Here is a 13,962-nt window from a genome sequence, read left to right as displayed (position 1 = left end):
ACAAATTAAAAGTGTGTATGATACCTTTTCGCATTTCTCAAATACAAAATACCGGAACTCAACCTTGCTTTCCTTTTTCGCTTTGGCAGCAAATGTTGACAGGTCTTCACCTTCTTTTTTAGAAAGTGCTTTGGTCTACATCAAAATACTGAATTTAGTCTCCTACACTGAAATCTTGCACAGACAATCCAAGTATATACAACCTTACCGAAAAATATGCACTGAAAAACCATTGTGAAGCAACCCCAGGTCTCCGAAGAATTCCAACTACAGCACTTACCAACTGGTTTCCAAAGAAAAAATATGATAACAGTTATAATCATAATAAACATGTAAACATGATGAATAAACAAAATATGTAATCTATTGTACTGTACTTGAAATTCATACCTTGTCGCTGACATATTGACCAGGCTGTAAGCATCTCATATCAGAACGGTTTAGGAAGTTATCATCTGTTTGGAAAACAATAAAACTGCAGAACAAATTTCAAAATTTAATTTTGTACATGTATGTATCAGATTCTTGTAGAACAATGTACGAAAGGTATGAAGACTTACTCCTTTTTATATTTTTCATATATAAAACTCAACAAATCGCAATCATCATCGTCAAAATCAAAAGGACCCCTGAATTCACCAATTCTCTTTAAATTGAGGGTTCTCCCATGCAAAAATTGGTCATTTAGCTCATCATCTAATTGGATCCCAAGCTTCACAAATGGAGATGATATTGCTTGACTTGGCTTCCTTTCAGCGGTGCGCCTTGTATTGATTGGACTGAATTTAGTTGATGTTGTGTCCCATATATGTTCTTCCTTAATCTGTAAAGAACAAAAAAAATTACTTGTTTGTTTGCATCATAATATATATTCTCGTTAGTTATGGTTTTAGAAACATACCTTAGGATGTGCTGCCTCAGAGTTGTCTTCACTATGTATTTGACATGATGACTCATCATTAACCTCAACTTCTTTTGAACTTTCAGTATCGAAATCATCACTTTCCTGATGGTTTTGCCCAATAGTGTTAGTTGATGACAGTTCCACGGTCTTCCTTTCATGATTAGCCTCATCCCTTTTTATACTGACATCTCGATCACCATCTTGTCTCACTAGTTTGAACAATCCTTCTTGTATCCCTTTAAGAAGACCTCCCAATTCATCAATCTTTTCCTCCACACGCATGATGGTACTCTTCACAGATTCAACATCAGCTCGAAGGGCAACCACATTTTCTGCCTCATGTTTCTGTTCACTTGAATTATAAACTTTGGAAACCAAAATGTTTGGACTTTCATGACCCCCTTTCCGCAATATCCATTTAATTAATTTTGCTGATTGCTCCTCTCCCCAAGCTGCAATTGAAGGCCTTTCACAATCAACAAGTGCCCTTCCATATCCGATGACATTATAATAATATAGTTGGAAGAACAACACACATCCAGATATGTACTTTGCTTTATTCTGCTTGAACAACCGCACACTTTCTAATAGAAATTCAAATGAGAAACTTGCCCAGTTCATACTTCTTATATTCTTCAGATTCTTCAATGCAAGAAGATACTTTGGATTGAGATGTGTTGATGTATTTGGGCAAAGCAAGGTTCCCAATGCCAACAGAATGAAGCTGACTCCAAAGTGATCATCTGCAACGTTTGCACCATCTAACTTTGTAATTATGTCAGAAATTTCTATATACCCAGAGTTTCCGACATAATAATCAACCAATGGTTTCATGTCAGGGTCTTCAATTGAGCCGTTGAAGTCTACATCTGTTCCTCCTTCAGGCACACTCATAATCTGTTTAAAATCTGAAGAACTCACTTTCATACTCTTACCATGCAGCTCAATCAAACACTCCTCAGTGTCAAACTTATCAATCAAAAATCGACATAAATCTCGGCGTACTCGTGTGCATGACAATTGCACTAATGTACCAAAGCCCAATTCAGTTATTGCTGCAATCTGTTCCCCAGAAAATTTAGAAACAACTTGTTGAAACTGGTGTGGACTACATCGAGTGGATATGGTAGCTGAGGGTTTGGATGTATTCCTACTTTTCTTCCTAATTCCAGATGAAACATCAGGGCCTGGAATATTGTACTTGGCTTTTTCAGTAGGCGTGAGTTTATGCCACTTAGAAGCCATCAGTTTCTTAAACTGTAATAGATTGGAACCACATATTTGCATATTAAAAGTTGCAAATAGAAATAAATAACGTAAATCAATCTCTTAGAAAATTAACTAGTTACCTCATTATCTTTCTTCACATTCTTCCCGCAAGCAATCAACTCATCTGCGTGGATTTTTCTGACGAAAATGAGAACGTTAACAAAGTTAGCTACAATTAATATTCAATGGATATGATATAGGTACATATACTTACAGGTATTGGTTGAAAGCAAATTGCCCAACAATTACTTTCTGTTCCTTTTTATCGTCTGTTTTATTCTTTAATTTACTGTTGCTTGTTATTACTTTCGATTCCGCCATCATCTGCAGAACGGTTGAAATATATTAAAACAAGAAGACCTGCAAGGCAACTCTGATACGTCCCTAAACCCTACTAGGAGGTATAGGGATATAACAATGGGCCAGGGCATGGGGAAAAACATACCCCAAACTAATCAAAGGATTCAAAGCACAGAATGTTGGAGTTAATGGGTTAGGACACAAAGCACATGGGAGGAGCAGACTTCAAGCATCTGCACAAATAGCAAACAGCACTCTCTGAGTCAAATTGCAGTGTGGATTAAAATTGTTCTCAAGTTTTCAGTCAGGGAAGAAAGGAACTCCGTAATGTATACCTTCAGTTAATAATTATAGGGTTACAGCATCTTCTCTTTCGCCTCCTTGCCTGCACTCCTCAAAATCCGTTCTGTCTCTAGGTTGAATTGTGCCTTTACCTGGATACGAAGCCTTGCGCAACCGAGATAGTTTCTGGTCTTTAGGAATTAGGGTTTAGGTCGTGGACTATAAGTTGTGGGTTATAACTTACGAACGAAATTGATTTATCATGTTATAGATTTAATTATTTTTTTCCCTTTTCCATTAACATAAAGGATTTTCATTTAAATATATGGAAAATATTAATGCTTTCTGAAATATAAAAGACCCTAAACCCTAAACCCTAAACCCTAAACCCTAAAATTTTCATTTATTTAGAAATTAACTACAATTGAATTCCTAATCAGTATTAAATGTTGTTTAACAAATTTCAAAACAACAAGATACATTCATTAGTACTCTAAGACCCTAAACCCTAAACCCTAAACCCCAAACCCTAAACCCTAAACTCCAAACTTTAACCCCTAAATAGTAACCCTAACCCTATTCCCTAAATGAAATATATGATTCTTGATAAGATATATGCTCCTCCTCGACAAGATATTTCTTTCTCAACAAGATACCTCATCCTTCACAGGATATCTGCTCATCGACTACATTACTACATATGTCTCACCTTAACAAGATATCTGCTTCTCCTCGACAACATATCTTCTCCTTAACAAGATATCTTCTCCTCCTCGACAACATATCTTCTCCTTAACAAGATATCTGCTCCTCCTCGACAACATATCTCTCCTTAACAAGATATATATATGCTCCTCCTTGACAACATATCTCTCCTTAACAAGATATATGCTCCTCCTCGACAACATATCTCTCCTTGACAAGATATATGCTCCTCCTCGACAACATATATCTTCTCCTTAACAAGATATCTGCTCCTCCTCGACAACATATCTCACCTTAACAAGATATATATCTGCTCCTAAACAACATATCTTCTCCTTAACAAGATATCTGCTCCTCCTCGACAACATATCTTCTCCTTAACAAGATATATGCTCCTCCTCGACAACATATCTCATCTTAACAAGATATATATATGCTCCTCCTTGACAACATATCTCTCCTTAACAAGATATATGCTCCTCCTCGACAACATATCTTCTCCTTAACAAGATATATGCTCCTCCTCGACAACATATCTCATCTTAACAAGATATATATATGCTCCTCCTCGACAACATATCTCTCCTTAACAAGATATATGCTCCTCCTCGACAACATATCTTCTCCTTAACAAGATATCTGCTCCTCCTCGACAACATATCTCATCTTAACAAGATATATATATGCTCCTCCTCGACAACATATCTCTCCTTAACAAGATATATATATGCTCCTCCTTGACAACATATCTCTCCTTAACAAGATATATGCTCCTCCTCGACAACATATCTCTCCTTGACAAGATATATGCTCCTCCTCGACAACATATATCTTCTCCTTAACAAGATATCTGCTCCTTCTCGACAACATATCTCACCTTAACAAGATATATATCTGCTCCTCCTCGACAACATATCTCACCTTAACAAGATATATGCTCCTCTATAAAATAGTTCACTTATACATTGCATTCTACTACAAAATTTATCTAAAAGTCGTTTATGTTTACACTTTGACCACCTTTGTCACCTGAATAAGGATTCTTCAATCATATTTTTGCTAATTCCACGCTAGTACATCAAATATAAGCGAAGTGAAGTGCGATCCGTGTACTCCTTATTTCAGCCGTCAGATAACGACTTCTGTTCTCTTTTTTTTCACGCGGATCGAGCTTACTAACCGTCGATTTAATCCAATTGAGTTTTCAATACAATTCAGTTTTGTTTTTTGTTTTTTTTTTGATGCATAAGTTAGATTGCTCTTCTTCGTGCAGCGCCTCTTCTCTGTTTTCTCCTTTAACTCTCTCTCTCTCTCTCTCTCGGTGCTCTTGGGACGACGTCGTTCATCCATCGCCGCCTCCACCTTTGCTACTGTCGGTGACCACTTCAAGTTGGGTCTTCGCATCTGCAATCAAAGCCGAGTATTGGGGACATGCCGGAGAGCTTCGCGGCGGAGATTATAGCAAAGGTGTGTGTACGTCTTCAGTTTTTTTCATTGTTTGGATTGATTTCTATTTGGGTACCCATGATCTTTAGAGAAGTTTGAGTCTTTGGATTGATTTGGTGTGAAATTTGACTGTTTGATCCCAATTTTTATGTATTTCAGAAGTACAATAAAGGTGGATACTTTCTTGCCCATCTCTTAATTTCAGTGATGAACTTTCTTCATCTTATATTTGTGGGTATTATTTTTACGATTGAGAACTCAATTGGCCTTCATTTTTTTCACTAATCAAACAGAGTTTCTTGTATTTTGGGGAGAGTGTTCATGTTTGAAATGTTTTAATTGGCTGCAGAGGGTTTATGCTCTCCTCTGTTCTCCGGTGTTCTCCTGAAAATGTTGGATTGATTATGTTTTCTGGGATTTGATGTTGCTCATTTATCTAATAGTCTCCTCAAGCATTTTTGTGACGTTTGGCTATGTATTAAGCTTCTTCTTTACAACAGGTATGAAGAAAGACTCGCATGGTTATCAGTCCATGCTTTGATGTTGGTGTCAAGGAGATTGAAGGCTGACTGCTACTCTTCTTCCATCAAGACATGTTTGCCCTTGTTAACTCACCAATGTATTAGTTGTTAGGTCACCAAGTGTTGTACATGTTAAATACTACTTGCCCAGTTGATACGTTTTCAATTGCCTTGGTTGTTGCATTATACCTTTTGACTTTTTGCTTATATGGTTGAAGATGACCGGTTTTTCAAATGGATATCATCTTCCTGCAAATGCATCAAGGAATTATGTCTTGAAAATGTTAGTGGAATAAAAAAATATCACTATTGAGAGCTCGTCTTCAAAGTAACCCAAATGAAAATCGCTAAAAGATAACAGAAGGATAAAATGATGGCCAAAACTGATAAAGAAGTTGTTTGCTAAGGATAATATGCCTGACACACAATAAGATGTGTATAAGCATAAGAAAGGATTTAGACAGATTTTTTGCACCGAAACTGAGTAATGATAGTAATCATAAATAACTAATATGCTGCTCATTGTAAACAAAATGTACATTAACAAATTAGATTGACCATAACTGTTGGTCAATAATTGAAAAATTCTTTGTTTACAGAAAACAATTATTACTCTGTTTCAATCAAATGTTTCAAGCTCTATTTCGTCGACGTTTTTTCTGCGGGCATGTCGTTTTTGTGTGTCCATAGTTCTTGCACCAACTACACTGTCTAGATTTTTTAATACTTGTGGTCTTTTGGGTGCCTTTGGTCCTCACCTTGATTGGATCTTTTATAATATTACTGCAGTGCTCTGGAGTGACAATTTTTTCTTTCTCTTGCTTCCACAAGTCTAATAGTATGGGCTCTACTCTGATGAATTCTCTGTTGAGGATGTCCGTGCCCTCCTTTGTTTTCGATGCAAGAAAACACAGTTTACTTCCAAAACAATTTAAATCGCCGTACCTGTACGATATATGATTTATTATTGATTGTTCATCACACTATAACAAGACATTAGTTAAGATTCACAAACGAGCCTAAAACTAATCATAATGTGTTGTTAAAAAAAAAAAAAAAAAGTAAGTGACATTGTTAATGTAAAACAAGAAGAACTATTAAATATAATTAAATGAAGTATGTACCTGGCAAATTCTATAGCTTCATTAGGGACGTTGTCTTCATGAACTGATATTTGCGTATCAGATTTTGCAGACTTCGTCCACCTCTTCATTAATAAGGATGAAGGAATCTCATTCATACGCTCATGTTTCATAACGTTAAATATATGACAACATGGAATGCCTTCACATTCAAACAGCTTACATGAACACTCCATACGAGGATTGTTTTCATCAGGATAGTAAACCGTCGTGTACTCAATCTCTTGCTTGTTGTTATTGTAACTAGATGTAAAGTATACACGACTTGAACCAAACACCATAGTTCGAGATGTTATTAAATCGCCGACCCCATCAATCTCGTTACGTACATGCTCAAACACACTATCAGTGAACATAGTACCTGCATGATGTTCCATGTTAAAAAAAAAAAAAAAGGACATGAATAAAGTTATGTGTCCTAAAATCTTTAAGTAGATGCTCAAACACGCTATCAGTGAAAATAATACCTGCATGATGTTCCAATTTTCGAAGTGAAGAAGTAAGGACATGACTAGAGTTATTGGACTTAAAATCCTCTTCCACAACCTTGTTCCTAAGCCGTAACAATGCCCTATCAAGTGCCGGAATAAGTTCAAATAATTTCACACCGTTTTTCAGATAACCCTTCATATAGCTATTCATACCCTCACATCTCTGCGTGCTTCTCATACGGGCAAAAAAATGGCCACTAATAAATGCCTCTGCCCATATTTGCCTCTTTTCATACATCATCTTAACCCAATCCTTATTGTGGAGACCATGTGTGTTAACCATAGCATTCCAGCGTTTTTCAAAACCATCTGGAGTGACTTCATCCCACATACAACGTCTAAATTCAGAAAATACACTGTTCTTACGCAGGTGCCTCCGGGCATTCTTTGCTATGTGCCACGTACACAGACGATGAGCACAACCAGGGAGTACCACTTCAATAGCCCTTCGCATTGCTTCATCCCCATCAGTCAAAACAGCTACAGGCCTTTTGTTATTCATAGACGATATAAAGGTCTCCAAAACCCATGTGTAAGTCTCAATCGTTTCATCCATGAGTAATGCAAAACCAAAAACTGTGGTTGATAAATGATTGTTTGAACCAACAAACAACACTAACGGCTTCTCATAAGGATTGGTTTTGTAGGTACTATCAAACACCAAGACATCTCCAAAACAAGTATAATCCACCAGAGAATTAGAGTCTCTCCAAAACATATTCGCCAACCTATTATCTTCATCTATGCTAAACTTACAGTAGAAATGCGAGTCTGTGGCAACTTTGCCTCTCATATATGCAAGTGCAGCTTCTGCATCACCCTCAAGTAAAATTTCTCGGCGTCTTGAATCTAACTTGTTGTACAAGTCCTTCATAATAAACCCGACATTCTTAAAACCTCCTGATCTATCAACAATGTATTCATATGTATGACAAGGCTTAACAGACACTCTCTGCATAGATGTGGCCAGTGCTAAATGTTGATCTTCAACTGATCTGTGTGATCGAAGAAGATGCGACTCATGTGCTTGTGCAAGCTGATGTGAGTGGTTCGTTATGAAATCATCAACAATATAGGCATTAATATTCGAACGGTACCTTACTTTGAACAAGCATGGACAACTGAATCTTGTTTCTTTCTTTGGCCTGCGAACTCTTTTCTTGTTACTCATGTACTCTTCTCTTCTTTTCCCTTGAGCAGAACAAACCAACCGCAATGAAGTGACTCTCCCTGTTATGCGTATACTTAATCTCTTGTAGTCGTTTCTAACACCAAAACCCATAGCCTTTGCATAGGCATTGTAAAATGATTCAGCTTCCTCCACAGTCTTAAACTCCTGCCCTTTAAGATCTTCTGTAGACAACTTATCATACCGAACTCCCTTATATTGCATTTCATTACAGTTACTTCCATTACACATTGAAGATTCATATGATCCATCCATGCCTAAAATAGAAAAAAAAAAAAAGTTACAGAGATTGAGATTACAAACTAATATGCAACATATAATTAGATGGATTATCTATATCAAATTGAAACCTGTAGGATTATTAAAACAAAATTACTGTACTGGGAACAATATGTACGTACATAGTAGACCAATTTAGGGAATAAACAGGGTTTGGGATTTGTAAAATAGAGTCTTTTGGGTGTTTTGGATTGTGAAGTAGATGATGGTGAAACGAAAGCTAGTTCCTGGTTTATATGAAAGATCAAAGTAAAAAGATTTTAGTTTATTGTCTCTTACATGACAATAAATGAATCAGTAGCTAGGCCTTTTCTTTTCTTTTTTCCTTTTCAATAATATTTACATTGGTTCAACTAAAGTGGGATGAGATGCATTTGAGAATAACAAATAAGATGTCTCAGTTTCCACCTGCAAGCCAACAAATAAGGTGCACCCAGATATCATATTTAATCTTCAATATCCAAAATAATTTTTACCTTCAGATTGGACTACAATACATGCTCACATTCATCGTAACAGTCACTTTTTATGTAAAAAAGCAGAACCACCCTTTTGTCCAATCCTCGAATAGAATACTAGAAAAACTAGTAATTTTTTTATGCCCTAATGAGTTTTCTATTTCTAAACCAAGAACTATAGCTTGGATTTGAGAGCACGTTATGAAATGGGTCCTTAATAGGTTAAATTTTAGCTGATGTCGATTTTGCATGGGTCAAAGTTATGTTTTGTGATGAAATACTTACACCAACCTAGAATCTGTGACCTTAAGGATAAGAAAGGAGAATTGCAAACCAATCAATATCAGAAGCTTAGTATGAACAGAAGAAATAATGTTCACTCAAAACGATTTGAAGATGAAGTACAAAAAACAAAAGAACAAAAAAAACGATTTGAAGATGCAGTTCAAAATGGAGGTTGCTCCCACTGAGGCTGGGATGAAGCCAAAGAATTATTCTATGAACATGTCGAAAGACTTTATTCCTATGTGCGTTTTCTCGGAGGGAAATCAAGGCAAGATTGCTGTGAAAGGAAAAGTAGAGCACAAGTTTGACATGAAGCCCCATGGTACAAACTTTGAAGAGTATGGGAAGATGTGTCGTGAAAGGACAAACAAGTCCATGATCAAGAATAGACAAATACATGCAGGTTATTGATAATGACCGAGGAGTACATATGAGGCCCATTCCTGGTATGATTGGCTTGATTTCTACCAATGCCAAGGATGAGAAGAAACCTGTACCAGTTAAACAATCAGATGTGAAAAGGACTAGAAGGGATCGTGGGGAACTGGAGGATATAATGTTCAAGTTATTTGAAAGACAACCAAATTGGGCATTGAAGCAGCTTGTGTAAGAGACTGATCAACCTGCGCAATTCTTGAAAGAGATACTAAATGAGCTCTGTGTATACAACAAAAGGGGAACCAACCAGGGTACTTATGAGCTTAAGCCAGAGTACAAGAAATCTGTTGATGATACACCTGCAGAGTAAATTCTCTACCAATCTATTCATCATCCACTTTCCATTTTCGACAAACGCAAGTTCTCAACTGAAGAAGAAAGGTTTGCCTATGGTATTGTATGAGAAAGTAACACCATCAACGAGAACTGTAAACATGGGAGACAGCAGTCCCATTTCATCTTTTTAACTCCCACAGTTATATTCTCTTATTTGATCTGACCAGTGATAAAACGCTTACTTAAACTTAAAAAAAAAAGATTCAAGAACAGCAAGAATCTTACTTCAAAAGTATGTGATGACACACGAAAAGAAAAGTCCTTTGGAAGTAACCAAGAGTCCAAGATGGTCCAACCTGCAAGAACTCATTGTGAGAATCATAAACAATAAATCATGACCTCATCAAAGCTCTCATGGCATGGTTGGAGAGAGAGAGAGATTTGGGTACCAGAAAACTTACGAATACTGGGAAATCTATCATTCCTCAATGCAATTCTTCATTCCTCCGGTCTTCTCCTTTTCAACTTAGGGTTTTATCAGAGCAAAAGAAAAATTTGTACTGAAGAAATTGAACCAGTTCTTACGTCCCTTTTCTCCTTTTCAGCGCTCTTCCTCCTTCTCCTTTTCTCCTCTTCACTTTGTTCCCTGTGGCGCCTCCTCAATCCTGGTCAATATTGCACATAATCATCCAATTCAAATCACACAAACCCTGAATCACATCATCCAATTTATATGAAACAGAAAGGGTTTTGTTTTCTCGCTTTGTACAAGAACAAACTGTCGTTCTTCCTCTTTTCCTCGTCTTCTCCTCTTTTTCAATTCTAGGGTTTTTTTTTTTTTTTTTAATTTCATTGTAGATATGTAATTCAGAATTTTGAAAAAGAAAAAAAAAATTATACATGCTACCTGGTAAGCAGGTCACCACCACTGAATATTCCTGACCATCAGATATATTCAACTTTTAATTAAATCCAACGGTCTAAGATATTCAAAAAACTTGATGTATGGCATATGTCAACATATACTAGAATTTTCCATTGACTTATGATCAACATTTGATATGACTAGTGACATCTTCATAACAGAGACATGAGGTTAACAGTTACCTGGTCAGTGACATGCCAGTGACTTGGTTAATGACTTGGCTATCGACTTATGATCAACATTAGATATGACCAGTGACATAGCCAGTGACATGTTCATAACAGAGACATGAGGTTAACAGTTACCTGGTCAGTGACTTAGTCAGTGACATGCCAGTGACTTGGTTAATGACTTTGCTATCAACTTGTGATCAACATTAGATATAAAAATAATTACAGTGACTTGGTCAATTCAGAATATGCCTAAAACTTGAACTGCTGCAAAATGTCTATAAAAATAATGTTTCATTAAAGAAAACTAAACATAGAAGTGACACCATAAAAATATACAAATTTAGTAAGCTAGAGTTTACAATTGGTTATGTTTCTTCTTCATTATCCTCTTCTTCACTTTCTTCCCTCTGTTTTCTTTTACCCCGGCCCATGTGTCATGTTTGTATATTCTGTACAAAATTGTGAAAATGAGAAGATCATCAGTGATTTTGACAATAGTGACATGGTCAAAGACATGTTCATGATTATGACATGAGCAGTGACTTGAGGTTAACAGTGATCTGACCAGTGACCTCACTAATACTGCATATAACAACACATAATTGGTATTTGGTTGAAAAATAAATAAAAGTGGTTGGTTGAATTTCAGGTAGGTTTACGAATGTCATAATTAGTATAACTAGTAATGCAAAAGCTATAAAGCAATGAAATTAACCACAAGCTACGTAGCTAAAAAAGCCTTGACACTCTAGGAAAGAACAAAATACTGCAAGCTAAGCAACTAAAAAAGCCCCAATTCTCTGCAAAAGAACAAAATGGCGGGAGTACGGAGTACTACCTTCAAAAGAAGGCAATTGCTTATGTTCTTTTTGATTGGTTCCTCCACTGGTTGCAGCTAGCATAATAAACAGATTATTACAACCACCGAAAGTCCAATAAAAATAATGCATTTCTTCATTAAGCTAATCCATGGAACTTCTTGCATAATATAGCAGTATACAAACTCTAATTCCAACTCCAAGAAGAGGTTGTGAACCACCTGAAGGATGAATAAAAAATAACCACGTACAAGGTTCTACATAACCTCATCTTTCTTTTCGGTCTCAGCCTCTTTCTCCTCAACCTTCAAATTCTCGAGAAGCCCAGCAGCTGCACTAGCATCTTCATTTTCTTCTTCAGGCTCTTGGGACTCAGCAACTTCCTGGAACTTATCCATGAACAACCTGTTATCTGATACAGAAAAAGAACGACCAAACATCATCAATAAAAAGCACACACCAAGTGTACATGAAAATTGTAGAGCAATTGAACTGTATTTAGGATAACCTAACTAAAAATTGTCAAAGCAACCGGTTTTTCTCAAGAGTTAATATAATGCAGAGAATATAACTAAATAGTCAGCGGTTTATACAAAAAAAAAAAAATCAAAGTTTAAAGCTGGATCTTGATTCTGATACATTCAGAAGGAAGGCATCTTTGATTTTAGGAATGCCACCACCAGATTTTAAAGATGATATGATCTGATCTAGCATGCTGAAAGAAGCTGAATTACTCAAAACCAACATAAATGTACGACACAGGAATCTATCTTCTATCTTCAGTGCAGTATTATGGTTACTGACTTCTCCAATGACAAGGAAAAAATATGACACACAATTAATTTTTAGAACTTAAACAATGAGTCCCCATAGATAAGGTTGCGCGTATAGAGAAACATAAGACTGCAGAAAATAATGCTCTAGCTACATGCCACATAAGAATCAACATTCAGCATGAATTCAAAAATTTAAACTCCAGGTTTTTTTCCTGCCAACAACAATCCCTGTAAACAACTATCCATCAAAACTAACCCTGTACTGCATAAAATGTCACCGAATCAAGGAACAAACATACAAAATCTATGACAAACCAATTCATGACACTCAAACTCTAGTCTTCCTGATCATTAAACAAAATTTAAGATTAGTCCAGAAGGCCAAAGACAGAAAGTCACCTCTCCCAGCCACCCCTGCATCAGAGAGGAGCACTATGCCAAGCCCAACCACACAGAAGGCTGCACCAAACAATTGCCATAGGGAATATCGAGCGCCAAGGAAGATCCATGTGAGAATTAGCACCCAAAAGCAGGTAAGTGAACAGGGTCTGTGTAATCGGCGTATCCAGACCTGCATTCACATCGAAGAACCATAATCAAAATAGAAAAGGTAAGAAATTTGAAATGGGTTTATGTGAGAGTTACCCAAATTGACAAGCTTGTAAAGAATCAATAACCAGATATCAAAGCAACAAAAGAAGAGGCTTCACACTCGAGTTTCTTCTCCAAATTCTCAGGCAACAAAGCAAGTAATCTACCAAACAGAAGCACATAGATACATTCTAGCATGTGAAAATTCGAAACAAAAATTGATTAATAATATTGAAAAACTGAAAAATCAGAACTTACAGTGATGAGGGGGTGGATCGCGGCGGCGGCCACGAGGCGTTTAATTTCAACGTCGCCGGATCGACCTGAACGATCTAGAGCGATCCGATTAACGGCGAGTCGTCACCGCTTCAAGAATTCATACACCGATCCTCAACGACGCGTCATTCTTCGCCATTCACACTCTCTCAAGGTATGTGTCTGTGTGGAGGAGGAGAAGAAGAATAAGCGAGAGAGAGAGTTCAGACGGGTTTGAGCGAGATAGGGAGTTGCCGGTGGCAGCTTTAGTAATTATGCTTAATTTTAGTGGCAGATTGTTAATATGTGACCTTAATTATCATAGGAACATTTGTGGTATCTAGATTATAATAAGACACTTTAAAATGACATTTTTTATCATTGTCCTTTATATAAATACAAGAAAAACTTAGAGTATTTCTAAAAAAAAAAAAAAAAA

The 13,962-nt window shown here is 36.6% G+C and overlaps 1 protein-coding gene, 1 long non-coding RNA gene and 1 pseudogene across 2 annotated transcripts; 1 reads left to right on the top strand and 2 right to left on the bottom strand.

Moving 5' to 3' along the window:
* Positions 1-5,947: 5,947 nt before the first annotated feature.
* Positions 5,948-10,785, bottom strand: LOC133743800 (protein FAR1-RELATED SEQUENCE 5-like). Its single transcript, XM_062171832.1, has 5 exons — positions 10,447-10,785; positions 10,271-10,341; positions 7,037-8,506; positions 6,552-6,930; positions 5,948-6,372 (listed from the first exon to the last, which is right to left on the bottom strand). The coding sequence occupies exons 3-5, from the start codon at positions 8,502-8,504 to the stop codon at positions 6,060-6,062; spliced, it is 2,160 nt and encodes a 719-aa protein (XP_062027816.1). The 5' UTR covers positions 8,505-8,506; positions 10,271-10,341; positions 10,447-10,785; the 3' UTR covers positions 5,948-6,059.
* Positions 9,030-10,220, top strand: LOC133746254 (uncharacterized; annotated as a pseudogene).
* A 566-nt stretch (positions 10,786-11,351) lies between the features above and the next one.
* Positions 11,352-13,732, bottom strand: LOC133742727 (uncharacterized). The gene is made up of 4 exons (XR_009862696.1): positions 13,527-13,732; positions 13,077-13,248; positions 11,922-11,978; positions 11,352-11,532 (listed from the first exon to the last, which is right to left on the bottom strand). It is a non-coding gene; the product is annotated as an uncharacterized LOC133742727 (long non-coding RNA).
* Between the last annotated feature and the right edge of the window lie 230 nt (positions 13,733-13,962).

The sequence above is a fragment of the Rosa rugosa genome, chromosome 4, assembly GCF_958449725.1.
Source record: "Rosa rugosa chromosome 4, drRosRugo1.1, whole genome shotgun sequence".
In the NCBI taxonomy this organism is placed as follows: domain Eukaryota; kingdom Viridiplantae; phylum Streptophyta; class Magnoliopsida; order Rosales; family Rosaceae; genus Rosa; species Rosa rugosa.
Note: the sequence above shows the minus strand (reverse complement) of the source record. Positions and strands in the feature narration are given on the sequence as shown.

Excerpts from the sequence above, each read along its gene's own strand:
- LOC133743800 (XM_062171832.1), bottom strand. The coding sequence starts at position 8,504 with ATGGATGGATCATATGAATCTTCAATGTGTAATGGAAGTAACTGTAAT. Across the intron at positions 6,931-7,036 it reads AAAATTGGAACATCATGCAG|GTACTATGTTCACTGATAGT; the intron begins GTATTATTTTCA and ends AACATCATGCAG. Across the intron at positions 6,373-6,551 it reads GAAGCTATAGAATTTGCCAG|GTACGGCGATTTAAATTGTT; the intron begins GTACATACTTCA and ends TATATCGTACAG.